At 33.4% G+C, this 15,365-nt stretch overlaps 1 protein-coding gene across 2 annotated transcripts in view; it reads right to left on the minus strand.

Annotated features, from left to right (window-relative positions):
• Positions 1 to 15,365, minus strand: part of TPR (translocated promoter region, nuclear basket protein) — a 66,580-nt gene that overhangs the window by 36,821 nt on the left and 14,394 nt on the right. For both annotated transcript variants that reach the window (XM_012444396.2, XM_012444397.2), the window contains exons 13-27: positions 14,284 to 14,391; positions 13,135 to 13,361; positions 12,045 to 12,208; positions 11,393 to 11,526; positions 11,166 to 11,314; positions 9,192 to 9,354; positions 7,807 to 7,941; positions 7,154 to 7,294; positions 6,037 to 6,202; positions 4,478 to 4,644; positions 3,011 to 3,163; positions 2,404 to 2,520; positions 1,217 to 1,420; positions 743 to 927; positions 169 to 316 (exon numbers count right to left, since the gene is read on the minus strand). In XM_012444396.2, the coding sequence (XP_012299819.2) occupies positions 169 to 316; positions 743 to 927; positions 1,217 to 1,420; positions 2,404 to 2,520; positions 3,011 to 3,163; positions 4,478 to 4,644; positions 6,037 to 6,202; positions 7,154 to 7,294; positions 7,807 to 7,941; positions 9,192 to 9,354; positions 11,166 to 11,314; positions 11,393 to 11,526; positions 12,045 to 12,208; positions 13,135 to 13,361; positions 14,284 to 14,391 (2,361 nt within the window). The remainder of the gene's footprint in view (positions 1 to 168; positions 317 to 742; positions 928 to 1,216; positions 1,421 to 2,403; positions 2,521 to 3,010; positions 3,164 to 4,477; positions 4,645 to 6,036; positions 6,203 to 7,153; positions 7,295 to 7,806; positions 7,942 to 9,191; positions 9,355 to 11,165; positions 11,315 to 11,392; positions 11,527 to 12,044; positions 12,209 to 13,134; positions 13,362 to 14,283; positions 14,392 to 15,365) is intronic.

Raw genomic sequence — 15,365 nt, forward strand, 5'->3', positions numbered from 1 at the left:
TTTTAAGTACTATATTTAATATTAGTATTTAGCAAATGCTTAATAAATTTACAAGTTCAGAAGAACGCTTACTTCAAGTTAAATTTTACATTACATTAAATGGTAGAGATATAAATGAGTGCTTCTCTTTTATTTAACAAGTGTTTTCTTAAAGTTTAGTATACCTACCTGGACTTTCTCCCTTTCAGCATTTAGACTATCTTGCAGTTCCTGCAGCTCTCTTTCTAAAAGTTCAACCCTTTGTCGATAACGCAGACTCTCAACCTGAGCCACCTCAAACCTAGTTTCAGCAATTTCTTTTTCTCGCCGTATAAACCTACAAAAATGATATTAAAATTTTAAGTGAATTTTAAAAAGCCAACATTTCAAAACTTGGATAACTTCGTAAGATGACAAAAAGCACCCACTTTAATAACTATTGCAAATGTTTTCATTAATAATAAATAATAATGGGAGATGCATTTCTATTTTTTATTACAGACAATGGCTTTAGAATGTTTATCTCTAAAATGATCTGATTTTTACTTTTTCAAGAGAAAACTGCTCTAGTTTCCAATCTCTCAGATTCAACTATAGTCACTTATTTAATATGTCTAAATGTTAAAAGTTATAGTTTTTTGACAAATAAAAGAATGAGCTTTATATCAAAATTGTGTATAATCATTTTCTCTAATTTATGCATTTGTAGTTTCATTTCATAGTTGTTATACCACAGAAATAATGCAGTAAGAATATGATTTACCTGAGAATTTCCAAAATTTGTTCTTGAGATTTTCCTTCTTCACTGAGAGATACATTCAGTGGACCTTGCACACCTTCCTTGACAGAGGCAACGACCTTGTCACTTAATTTTTCAATTTGATCATGAAGTAATCTGTTTTGTTTTTCCAGATCTTCACAGCGACATACACATTTGGAAACCTCATCCTGTAAGCCAAGAGTCTATCAGAGTAGCCAATTTTCCAATGCACATTTTAAAAAACAACTCAGCCAGGAACAGTGGCTCATGCCTATAATCCCAGCTACTTGGGAGGCTGAGACAGGAGAATTGCCTGAACTCGGTAGGCGGAGATAGCACTGAGCCAATATCGCACCATTGCACTCCAGCCTGGGTAACAGAGCTAGACTGCGTCTCAAAAAATAAAAAATTGTAAAAAAATAAAACAAACAACTCTTTCAATTCTCCAGAACATTCTATTCAGATTTACAGTAATACCTTTAACATTCTCTCTCTTTCCTCCCAAGATGCTTTGCACTCCAATAACTGTGATTCTGCTTTCTGGGTTGTTTCTTCCAAATGCTGACGGACTGAGGCCATCTTTGAAACCTGTTCCTTCGCAGCTTGTAGAGCTTCAACATCAGCAGCATGCAGCATCAATTCTCTCTCATACTTATTCTGAGCTTCCACAGCTATTTTAGCCTATAAGAAAATTATCTCCCAATTGATACCAAAGATTAAAAATCCATAAAGCTAGTTAGTACTTTTGGAAAAGATACACATTGGACTTTTTAAATAAGACAATCTAAATGTAGAACATAATTAAAAGGTAATGCTTTAGCTACTTAATGAAATATTATAAAACTGTCAGAAGTAAAACTTAGAAGACTAGCAATTTGGACAAGCCTTTTGATATAAGAAGCTACACATAACTCAGCTATGTAAATACTAAATTATAGATCAATTGATTTTCATGAAATTTACTTTGAAGCATTTCTTCCCTGTATTGCAGTTTAAAATACTGATATACACGTTACGCATATATAAGCAATAAAGAACAGTAACCAAATGAATAGCTATTCACATACCACCCAACTTAAAATAAGAACATTACCAATATCCTCACATGTACTCCTATCCCATCCTACCATTTTAGTAACTCCCACTCCTGAATTGTTTTATCATTTCTTGTTCATAAAAAATTATAAAAACCTTCAACATGTGTGTGCATGTACATATATAAACTCAAAATAATGTTTAACATTTTATAAAAAGTATATAGATATCTCTGCAAACTCAGTATTGCATTAAAAATGTTATCAAGAGGTTCTTGTTAAGAAAAGGTTGTCGCTACTCAATTATATCTATAATTTTATAACCAGATCTAGTGAAGGACAATAATAAAATAATTTTCCCAAATGAGAGCAAGTACAAATTTTAGTTTCCTACTCCTATTTTTATTTTTTTCCACTTGCCAAGACTGCTTTGTTAATGAACACTGCACTATTTATTTTTAGCCTTCATCAATACTTTTCAGTTTGTCTTATCTAAGTTCCACAAAAGTGGAAATAATCTGGAACTTTTGTAAGGTCCACCAGTTCTCACAGTGCATAAATATACTTTAAGAATCATTCTCTAGGATCAAAGCTCATTTCTCAGTAACTGGCTGTAAGAGCACAACTTACTTGTTCCTGACAGTCACGTCTGGCTTGCTGCTCATTACTTAAAGCTGTGCTTGCTCTCTGAAGGGCTTCTTGTACTTCATTCTGAACACTAGAAAGTGTTTTCTTCAATTCAGATAACTACATAGAAAGAACAAGATTAAAAACAAAGTTAGTTCAAACTTACTTAGAAAATACTGTATATATTACTATATTGAAGTCTCATTTTTAAAGATCTAATTAGCCCAAAAAACTGCTGCTAAATTTAAAATACACCCTGACATAATCAGTTTTCCACCTTTATATCCATTCCCTAACTAATGTTTGCAAAAGTCAAGTCTCAGGTAGGGGCTTTTAAAAAGAATCACTGATCTTTCCTGTGACACTAGAAAAACAAACAAACAAACAAACAACAACAACAAAAGAACCACTGATACCCATTTCTGTAAAGTAGTCTAAAAGTTTCAAAGAGAAATGTATATAGATGTACAGAAAAGAGTAAAACATAAAACTAATTTCGTCTACGTGTCCAATAAATTTGTTGAGATGAACTAAATGGCAACTAACAACCTAGTTAAAATAATCCAAATCCTTACCAAAAAAACCTTAATATGGTTAATAACCGATTTACCTGTTGTTCCATGCTCTCTATGGTTCTCCTCTTATCATCCTGAAGTTCTTGTTTCTCCTTCTCTACTTCCATCAACTTCTTTTCCAATTGTGTCTGAAACTCAGCTGACTCTTTTAAACGAACTTCAATATTCTTACGTACTTCTTCTGTTACCTTCACCATATTACAAACAGTAGGATATGAAAATTATATACATTTAAAAGCATACAATTACTTTCTCCAAATCAAAACTAATTTGCAAAGTAATAAAATTAATGCTTGCTTTATATTAGAAAAAGAATCCATCAAAGGTGATTAGAAGATTCAACAATAAGCAAAAACACCATATAAATCCACAAGTATTTACCTTAGCCTTAACTTGGCTACTGGCCATTTTTCTCTTATGAAATGAAATTTCCAATCTCTCATTTCTCCCTCAATCATCGCATCTACTTGCCAAATCCAACTATTCTAGAACTGAAAGGTATTTTCCTCCCATATTTCGATTTCTTACAGTGACGTCAACCACAAAAAGATCTTTTAAAATTGCAGCCCTAGACTACTGATACAGTCTTCAAAATGAACTCTGTATCTTCCAATCTATCACATTAATTTTTTTTTTTTGAGACGGAGTCTCGCTCTGTCACCAGGCTGGATAGTGGCACAATCTTGGCTCACTGCAACCTCTGCCTCCCAGGTTCAATCATTCCTCCTGCCTCAGCCTCCTGAGTAGCTGGGACTACAGGCGTGTGCCACCACACCAGGCTAATTTTTATATTTTTAGTAGACACAGGGTTTCACCATGTTGGCCAGGATGGTCTCAATCTCCTGAACTAATGATCCACTTGCCTCAGCCTCCCAAAGTTCTGGGATTACAGGTGTGAGCCACTGTGCCTGACCACCAAATTAATTTTCTAACCAAAAAAAAAAAAAAAAAAAAAAATCTAATTGTGACATGTTAAAAAAAAATCAGTAGCTCTTAATAAACCTACAGAATATAATTTAACATGATGTTCAAAATCTTTCACATTTCGTTCTCAACTACATTTGTAATTGTATCCCCTCACTATTCACTTTACAAATTGTCATCTTCTGAAGCCTTGCTACCATGCCTGAGGGTTCCTAGTACATAAAAATACCTTTCTACTATATTTGCCTATGCATATACCTTCATTCAAGGCTCTATCTGCACAAATGCCATCTGTCTTGTGAAGCCATGCATACCCAAAAGACAAAGAACATTCCCTACCTCTCATTCTCCTCAATATCTGATATGTACCTTTCCTACAGCAAGTATAACTTCCTTGCTTCATGTATTTTTCGTGTTTTTGTTTTATTTGGCTTATGAGACTCAAGTATTTTCATGAGGTTAAAAGCAATGACGTTGGTCTAATTCATACCAGTGCCTTACAAAGTAGTCCTCTAATTAATAAAAACAGAGTTAACAAATGTGTTCAGACTGAACTGTGAATTCAGAATTATACATACCTGTTTTTCCTTGTTCAGGGATTCTTCTAAACTAGTAACCATTGCTCGATATTGTTCCACATTGCTAGTACTTGTTTTGAGTCTCTCCTTTAAGTCATTCACCTGCTCTTCCGCCTGTCTTAGTTGACTCACAAGATCATCCACATCTTCTTTGTTGTTAGGCTGACCTAAAAGATACAGCAACTCTGTTAAAATTAACATTTTTAATAGTATTTGAGATGACTATTATAAAGAATTTACGAAATTAGCATTAAGGTTCAAATATAGATATATTTAACCATTTAGAAAGTGTATTTCAATCCATGCCGAATACCAAAATAAAAACAGGTACTTGGTTATGTTACTTCTCAAAAACAAAAAATTCAATTATTAATATTTGAAATCTACTGTTACGAAAATTAAGAAAAGAATATTCAAAAGAGAACAACCAAATATTTCCATTAAACTGAGATAGCTATATAAAGAAATGACAGAATTCTTAATTCATTAAACATTATTTACACTAAAACACTAAATCTTAAATCTGAAATTTGGCCCAATTTTTATCTGAAGTACATAAAATAGAAAACTACAAGTTGGAAAGAATGTTTTATCACATGATGTTAAGGACTACTAGATAATTATATACCTATAATTTATATGGATCAGATATTTATGTGTCTGTATATAGGCACATATATAGAGAGATGCTTCTCTATTCACAATGAGGTCACATCCTGATAAACTCATCATAATTTGAAACTATCATGAGTTGAAAATGCATTTAATACTCCTAACTCACTGAACACCATAGCTTAGCTTATAGCTTAGCCTAGACTACCTTAAATGTGCTCAGAACACTTACATTAGCCTATACTTGGGCAAAATCATCTAACACAAAACCTATTTTATAATGAAGTGTTGAATATCTCATATAATTTACTAAACAAATACTGTACTGAAGTAGTTTCTACTGAATGTGTACTGCTTTTGCCCAATAGCTTGAAAAAATTGTGTAAATTAGAAAGTCTATTTCCCTTCTATTTAGAAATAAAACCATATAAAAAGATTACCGAGACACAAAGGCTTTGAATTTCAAACAGCATATTTGAAAAAGGAAATAAAATCTAATGAAACAAATCTTTGACCTGAGGCTACCAATAAGCAAAAATTGTGAATACTGCTTTACAGGAGACTACAAATCAACTATTTCTTTAAGAGAACCTTATCCTTGTAGTTTTGGTAAGTAACCTCATTTCAAAGGGGCCCGGGTTAAAAAATCGAATAACCCTCTTTTTATAGAACAGTTTTTAAAGTATCAATAAATAGTGTCAAGAAATAGAAAACTGGGTGCATAGCATGATCAATGCCAAGCAGAATTATTTTAAATCTTTTAAGACTGCAAATTTATTAGTTTAAGCCCAAAACTGAGCACCACTATATAAAGGGTTGTTTTTTGTTTGTTTGTTTTCATTTTATTAGCATTCACAAAGAATAAGGCTATTTACTTACTGGATATATTATAAACCTAAAGAACAACTTACTTATTTCCAATTATATTGGTTTACTTATTTATTTACCTTTACCAGTTCTCTGTGAAGACTGAGAAGCAAGTTGGACTTCCATATTACTGAGGTGCTGTTTCAATGTAGCAATTTCCTTTTGAGCATTTTTTAGTAGTTCTTTCGTGTTAAGATGAAGATTTGTCTCTGCATCCAGTTGTCTCTTGGTATCTAAAAGCTGAACCTACAAAATACATTAACCTTTGTAACACTCTTGAGATTCCTAAATATCTTTTTATAGACCTTTGGAATTTGGCCAAGAGAGAGTAACAGAAAACAGATTTACAACTTCACACCTGAAACAGCTTAAAAAAAAAAAAAAAAAACCCAGACAAAACTCATCAAACAACTGAGATCCCTGAGATGGAAAACAAGAGGTGAACCTTACATTGCAGTGGTTTACAGTTTTAAAGGTTTCCAGGCTATAACACAAGGCAGGGGAAATGAGGCAGAGGCCAGGAGACTCTGTGAATAAGAACATAGCTCTGAGAGTCCAGTAGACTAAAGCAGCTCAAATTTGTAAGACAGAATATAAGAGAGGAGAGTTGCATACACATTACCCTGGAGCTCTACAGAGGGTCCTCCTTAAATATTCACCTGAGTAGTGATCACTGCATATATGTAAGGAGCTTACCCTAGACAGGAGAAGAACTGTCCAAAGGAATCAGAGTAAAGAATACCTGGCACTCAAAGAAAGTCAAGAATAATGTCTGTTCCCAGCAGCCAGACTAAAAAAGCCCATAATTGCATTGGACATTGGGACCAGTACTCAAGAAAGTCTTGCCTCAGTAGTGGGGAATAACCAGTCCTAGAAAGCACACTGCTCCGGGCCCACCTAATACATCATAAAAGGCAAAAGGCAAAAGAATCAAAACCATTTTAAATTAACTTTGCTACGTCTCAGAATAAAGCTCAAAAAGATTTAAAGGAATACAAATATTCAGCACCCAACACGGTAAAACTCACAATACATAGCACCCAGTGAAAAAATTACTGGGTATAGAGTGAGGCAAGAAAAACTTAGTAAGAAAGTTTTTCAGAATCATGCTTCATCTTGGATGGCAGACTGTCCACACACCAGATTAATTACAGAATATAAAGACGCTACAGAAATTCAGAACTCTGATAGACTCACATCTAGATTTCTTGTAAGTGTATGCCTTTGTTCCACCTCATTTTCCAACTTCTTCTTTAGATGAGAGATCTCATGTTCCAATTTTTCTATCTGGCTACTAAGCCTTTGTTTGGTTTCTGTTTCAGATCGCTCTAGTATTCCCTGAAATAAAAGATTTTTGGTTATGTTTAAGAAAAAGGCAATACAAAAAAAATAAAAATTGAAGGGAAGAGAGAATTACTGTATTACAACCCATTTCTACATGAAGAAATTAAAATCTAGAGTATTTACCAAGAAAGTATTCTGGCGTTTTTCATATTAAAATATCTATTATACAGAAAAGAGATGGAACATATTATAATCATCAAGATTTCCCAAATTTTTAAAGAAAATATAAACCACAGAATTAATCTTATAAATGGTAAAACTGCACAGAACACTGTAAGTACAGCCTGAGGACCAAACGTATCAATGTATGGTTTCAATCAATTCTCTTTCAATGTTTTATTTAAAATGTTGAAATGTCTTAATAAACTCCAAAATTCTATGATCATAATGGATGACAAAAGTGTTGGATAAATTTTCTAATTAAGGTAATTGAGAGGATACAAAAATAAAATTATCTAAATTTAACTTTTACAAATTTTTTCTACATGTGCTCTTTATTTGGTTACCTGAATTGTTTGCAGATTAGTCAGCAGCAAGTTTTGTCCCCTTTGTTCAGCTAACAAAGACTCTCTCTGCTGAGAAAGACGAACTTCAGACAATTTAAGCATTTCCTTTTCCTTCTTCAAATTTTCTGCTCTTACCTTAAGTACAAGTGAAATAAAAAATGCTGAAAATCATGGAGTCAAAAGTATTAAGATTGTAAAATTAAAATGATTCATACATCACTACATATTTTTAATGCTACTTAAGAGACTACACCTCCTCATTGTATAAGGAAATAGGAAATTTAGTTTCATGTGCTAAAATATGAAGCAAAAATTACTGGGAATAATCAAAGAAAAAAATCTTTCAATTACTACAAATACTTACGGTTCCTTGCTCTAACAATCCAGACTTTAAAAAAATAACAGCAAGAAAAATTTAATATGCATGAGTTAGAAAGCAGAACTGCATGACTGCTATAGTCATACCTGAGTACTACTAAATTACGCAAGTTTTGGAATCCAAACTGGTTTCTAAGTACCTGTTTGAAAGTGATGACTTATCTATTTCAAGTTTCTCCCTCCCTCAACCCCAAGAGTATACTCTAAGTCTCAAGGGGACCAGGGAGAGTGTTTTGAAAACCAATACTCTCAAAGTACTCATATTTATACACATGATTCATATAAATTATTAACCATAAAATTCACTCTACGAGTTTGAAAAAGTGCTGATGCCTGTTCCTCACAATGGAGTTGAAGCAGGATAAAAATAAAGAATATAGCCTAAAAGAGAATTATAAGACATGGGTTCAAGTCCTAAGCAACCCATCTCTCATGACTGTCTCAACGTAGGCAAATTATATACTAGCTCTTGAGTTTGTTATACACAGGTAAATTGGGGGACAACTATACTTAGCTTATAAGTAATGATCAAAGACAGAAGAGATAATTGAATAAAAAAACCTGTATAAAAAATTTATCATCACAGAACTATTCAGTTGGAAGTATGGTTAATTTCAAAGGGACATCTATATTCAAGTTAAAATTCAGAAATACAAATTCAATGCAATGTAGTCTTTATATGCCTTTTATTACAGATGAGCAAGAATGAATACAACACACTCATTTGTCTCTGTTATAATCAAACACTAACCTACAAATTTATTTTGAACTTGCGAGTAAATCTTAGTCCAGCAGAAAAACAAATACCTTTCCCTCTTCTATCTTAATAGAAACAATCACCCCACTAACACACACTGGCTATTTGCAAACTATGTATTAATTACTTGGTTTAATCTACAAATTTCTTAAATACTTAAGTCATATCAGTGAGTAAAATTCAAAGTAAAAACAAAGGAAATGTCAAATGCAATTCATAATAGAAGTCAGATAAGGGATATTGGACTCACTTCTGCGACAGCTAGCTTCTCATTTGCTCCTCTCAAGTCCTGAGTCATTGTATTGATAATCTGTTCCTGCTTTTGAGTAGTTGCAGTGAGCTTCTGATTTCTCTCATGAAGAGATGTTATTTCTCGACGATATCCTTCAACATTATCTTGCAGCATTTCATAACTTATATAAAAAAACATTCGATAAGCAACTGAAATGATATCCTAGCTTAATTCCTTGAAGAAATTTTGCAACAGCTTAACCCATTTCCCCAACTGTCCTGAGAATACTGTCTCTAATCCTAATGTAACATCATACTCATTTCTGTTACATTAAGTTCTGTTTAGAAACAACTCCAAGAACAGTTTTTACATTTTATTTTCACACTGAAAATCAGTCACATTTGCCTCAACTTCAAACAGCATGTTTACATAAAACTAAATGAACACTGGCAGGAAGCTGCACTTTTTTTTCCTAAATGGGAAAGGGGCTAATTTTATGATTTATGAAAAAGTGTCTTGTGTAATAAGGCAAAACCTTCACTCTTTTTTCTCAATTCCAAATTTAGTGGTTCAAATTCTAAATTTGAACTAAATAAGCAAAGTATTTCATGCTAAGTAACTTTTAATCTTATTTTTAAAAGAACAATTACATTGAAAATAATGCCAATACAATGTTGATAACACCAGACACCCACTATAATGCAGTATGCAAATTAAGATAGTATACAGGGTTAGTAATGGATTTTTGCTAATCTTTTCTTCTATAATCTTTTATTTTCTTGTGTGCTTGAAAGCTTAGATAATGGCTGTCTAGAGGTATCAAAGTGCTTTACCTGGGAGTGCTGAACTATTAGATGTATAGGGGTAACAGCCTGCAATATATCCTGCCTGCTATAAAACAGAAAGTTTTATCATGTACTATATAAAAATAAATGTTGCCCTAACAAGCTAAACTAACAAGCATTCAATGAATCTAATAACAAATAACCATGAAATATTTATTATTATTTCTTTGGATATAACCAAGAAAATTAATTTTCCTAAAATTACATAGCACTCACTTCTCTTCTACCTAGAAAAGGTGGAGTAAACTTTGCTCCCATTTCTTTCATCATCTGGTGCATTTATAAAAGAATTAAGTCCTACAGAAACAAGTCCTTCAGTCTCAGGAAGGAAAACTACCAACATTCCCCACATGAACTTCAACTTAATATTTTTTTTTTTTTTTTTTTTTTTTTTTGAGACGGAGTTTCGCTCTCGTTACCCAGGCTGGAGTGCAATGGCGCGATCTCGGCTCACCGCAACCTCCGCCTCCCGGGTTCAGGCAATTCTCCTGCCTCAGCTTCCTGAGTAGCTGGGATTACAGGCACGCGCCACCATGCCCAGCTAATTTTTTTGTATTAGTAGAGACGGGGTTTCACAATGTTGACCAGGATGGTCTCGATCTCTTGACCTCGTGATCCACCCGCCTCGGCCTCCCTCAACTTAATATTTTTTTGAGACAGGGTCTAACTCTTTCACCCAGACTGGAGTGCAGTGGTCTGATTTCGCCTCACCAAACTTCTGCTTCCCCGGCTCAAGTGATTCTCCTGCCTCAGCCTTCCAAGTAACTGGGATTACAGGTGCGCAGGATTACAGGCACGTACCACTACTGCCCAGACAATTCTTGTATTTTTAGTAGACACGGGGTTTCACCATGTTAGGGCTGGTCTCAAATTCCTGACTTCAAATGATCCACCTGCCTCATTCTCCCAAAGTGTTGGGATTACAGGCGTGAGCCGCTGTGCCCAGCCTCAACTTACTAAACAAGCTAAACCCTTAGCACTGCCCAGAGAATCATTAATCAATATAAAAAAATGAACTATTAGAGGTTCTCATTCTGGAACATGGTTTTCAAAAAAGCAACACTATTGCAAATTAGCTCTTGAATTTAAATGATTTGAACTGTAAAGTATAACGTTTAGACTTAATTTTAAACAAAAGAAAACTTACCGTTTAGAAGCAAAGTCTAGCTGGGTAGAAATTTTGGTATTTTGTGATCGCAAATCTGTAACTTGCTCTTGAAGTTTCTCAAGCTGCTCATTTTGTATTTTTTCATTTTCTGCTTTTTCTTTTTTGTAGTTCTCAAAAATTTCCTGCAACTAAATATTGGAGATTACGAGACGACGACACACTGTGTTCTCTAAAAACCTAATCCAGGACAAAGGTGTGATCTTTACCTGTTTCAGGGCAGCCTTAGCCTCTATGGCCTCTGTTGATTCAATAACAGGTACTGGAGTAGGAGTGGAAACAGTCTGTGATGTACTTGGACGTTTTGGAGTTGATGCAAGAGAAATATCCTCTAAGCCTGAAGCTTCAGGAAAGTAAAAAGACTAATAAAATGCTTTGTTGGCTTTCATAAATCAGTTTAAATCTAATATTTCTTTGCAATACATTATCACCAAATAAACAAGCTACACTTGTTGAAATAAGATTATAGAAGTTTTTAAATAAGGAATCCACTAAACGAGGTATTAAGATTGTTTTTGATTATTATTAGAGATAATTCAGTATTTATGGATTAAAACATAATCCATAATTATGTTTTGATTATTAAAACATATTATTTCTTTTGGTTATTAAAACATAACCAAAATAAATACTGTAATTCATTGATTCTAAGATGCACGTTTTTCAACAATAGAAAGCATTTCTTCTTAGTGATACATAAAATAATGGTATGTTTCACAGTTGATGGAATGTTACAAGCAATCATGTATGGTAGTCAAATTTGAAGCCACCATCATTACAGTGGCTATTGCTTATATTGCAAAATGAATCCCTTAATATACATTTCCAAATTATTCCTTAAAATAACTTACAACAACCTACCTTGTAATGGAATGGCAATTCCTGTTGTTTGTGACAGTAAAATACGGTACATATCACGCTGACGAACTATGGAATCAACAAGCTGCATTTGATGCTGTCGTGATTTGCGGAGTTGTTCTAGCTCGGTGAGGGCACTCTCAAGTTTAAGCTGAAGTTCGGTGATTCTGTAGAAAAAGTCAGCCTATTTCACAGGACTGAACTGAGAGTTAGCAGATTGTAATTGCTACCTTAATTAACGAAGTATCTTTGTCTTCCATTAAGCATACCATTTTTGTCTCTCTCATCCTTTTTTCCTTCTGCTAAATATTTTATGAACTACTTTTTAAATCCCCACCACACAGGATTCAGGTACTCACCAATGCAATCAGAAAAATTTGTTTGTAAAAATTAAATCAGTTCTACTCACTCCCAACTCTAGTCTACTTGGTTTCTTAGCCATTCTTCCTCTTCTAGCATTATACGTGTTTTTGAAAAAAAATCTCTGATTCTTACATAGTTTCTCCATGAAGCCAGCCTGCTCCCTGAAATCTAGGACAGGTCCTCTACCTCTATGCTCCTACAGATGCACTAATCACATTGAATGGAAATTGTCTACTTCCCTATCAATTTTATTATCTATTTATTATATCTGTCTTATCCATTAACTGAGGTCTTCGAGCAGAAATTTTTTGTTTTGGCATTGTTGCTCAGTTCTTTCCTCCCTAAATCACTATATCCCAAGTATCTAGCACTGTTAGGGACATATAGATTTTTTTCGCAGGGAACAAAGTCTAACTCTGTCGTCCACTTAGAGTGCAGTCCATGATCATGCCTCACTGCAGCCTCAACCTCCTGGGCTCAAGTCATCCTCCCACCTCAGCCTGCCTCCTGAGTAGCTGGAACTACAGGCAAGTGCCACCATATCCAGCTAATTTTTTTGGAGAGACAGGGTTTCACTACGTCATCCAACCAGGCTGGTCTCAATCTCCTGGGCTAAAATGATCCCCCATTTAGGCCTCCTAAAATGTTGGGATTACAGGCATGAGACACTGAGCTCAGCTGAGGTTTTTATAAATGTTGACCAGACAAGCTGAGGTATTCAACTGCTTACTTGGATGAAGTTGTTTCTTGTTCTTCTCTTTCTCTGGTTTCCCCAAGCTCTCTAAGGGCCACCAAAAGACGTTGATTTTGTTGTTGAAGCTCTTCAATATTTCTGTAAGATACTAGATGCTGTGATATTACCTCAGATGAACTACTTATATCAGCAGAGCTTACTTCCTCATCACGAATTACATGGTTACCCCTTGCTTCTTCAAGTTCCATCAAAAGCACTCTAATCTAAAAACAAAGTTTTGATAGGTTATAAAATATTGTTAGTTTTAATTCTGGAAATGTTTAGAACTAAAGTTTTTCAACTAACACATTACTTAAAAAAATCTTCAACTTTTACTACCTCAAATTATCTTTAAAAACAAAGCATCCTTAGATATTAAAATCTAAGCAATCAAATTTTAATAGAATAAAATTACTTTTAAGTATGTAATGAAGGCTATTATGTATTAAAGGGTAGCCAAATTACAATTCCCAAACATGGCTTCATTTTTTGTAAAACAATGATTAAATAAAACCCACAGAGATAAATTTTGTGTGTGCTTTTGTATATATTATATGATAGGGCAGAGCATGAAAAATAGACATTTAAACAAAAAGCATATATATAATGCCATTCATGTGAAATTTTTACATTCGTGTTGTGCATATGTACATACATATAAAAACTAGGGTAAAATATATGAATGACATTAAATTTATTGACTTGCATATTAAAAAAGTGGTAGAGTAATGCATACAGTCCAATTTTATTTCAGTAAAATCAAACAATCCTTACATATGCTTATATATGCTCATATATATACATATAAAGAGAAGGATGTAAAAAAATACACAACAGTCCATTAGTATAGGCTACACTCTGGGACTTGAGAGGTTAGAGGGGTAGAAGTTGGACAACGCTTTTATTTATTTTTGAATTACTTCTTCGTTTATTGCAACCAACAAGTATCATTTAAAAATTTATCAAAAATTTGAAAAAAGGGAGGGGCTATGAAAAGAAATAATGAGGCTACAACTCCGCTCGAGTACTATTCTGAATTAATTAGAATTTCATATCTGGTAGTTCTGTCTTAGATACCTTCAAACAGATTCAAAGATTACTGGACAGTCAGGTTTTAAAAACTAAGAAAACAAACAAAATTCTAACCTGTTGTGAAAGATCTTTTATTTGTATTTCCATTCTTTGATTGTCTCTCTCAAGTACAGATGAATGTTTGTTGGCTTTATCAGTGTCCTCCTGCAATCGCTGAATCTCCTTTAAAATGTAAATTCAAGTGAAAATTTTGTACTTCCTTCTAGGATTTATACAAATAATAAAAATACACAATATTCAAATACCACCAGTAATCAACCTATACACGGAAAATATTCTACATAATACAGTAACCACTAAACAATAAGTTCTGTATAAATTTGAACACATCATTTCTTATTCAGACAATAAAAAGCTTCAGGTAAAACTCTCACTTTCAACAGAGAGAAAAATTCAAGGAAGTTCTAATTGACCCAAGGGCTCTCTTTGCAAACTACACTGCTAGTAAAAAAGCCAATATTCCCAATCAGGCGAGACTGCTAGACATCATTTGATGAAGAAGAAAAAGACCAGTTAATATAATAAGGTACCTGGATTTAAGCTGACTGCTAATTATAACAGCAACAGAGATTTAATTTTCAAATAGGGATATATTTATAGTCTTCTCCAAAAAAGTTAAACAATTTATCAGTTTAGAAGAGTAAATTCATTTAGCTGAATTTCCTCCATAAAACTTGTTCAAGCAATCTTGACAATTTCCCTTAGTAATGTTAATAGTTGTACTACATTCAGAATATAAACTTTTTTTTATCAGTATCTCTTAAAAAGAAGAAAAAATCTTTATAAATTTCCTTAACACTTTTAATAAGCAAAAAAGCAATAACAAAATGCCAAATTGTGAAATGGTAGAAAAAAGGAGCTCTACCTATGGTCAAACAGTATCATTATTTCTAGGCAGGATCTTGCAACTGTCTGATAAAGAATTATTACACTAAATAGGAGAGTTTTATTACACAGAGAGATTAATTTGAAGAAATGTATAAGGAGATTTGGCTATTATTTTCTTGTTGAGAATCCTAAGGAAAACATATCAAATGCATTAAAAAAATGTTAAAATGCTTTCACAATTTTAAATACCAATTGTGAAATAAATAAAAATTGCTAAATAAAGGTAGAACATTTTGTGATTAGCAGTG

Source organism: Aotus nancymaae, unplaced genomic scaffold (genome assembly GCF_030222135.1).
Source record: "Aotus nancymaae isolate 86718 unplaced genomic scaffold, 86718_ANA_hifiasm-v0.15.2.pri h1tg000108l, whole genome shotgun sequence".
Lineage (NCBI taxonomy): Eukaryota > Metazoa > Chordata > Mammalia > Primates > Aotidae > Aotus > Aotus nancymaae.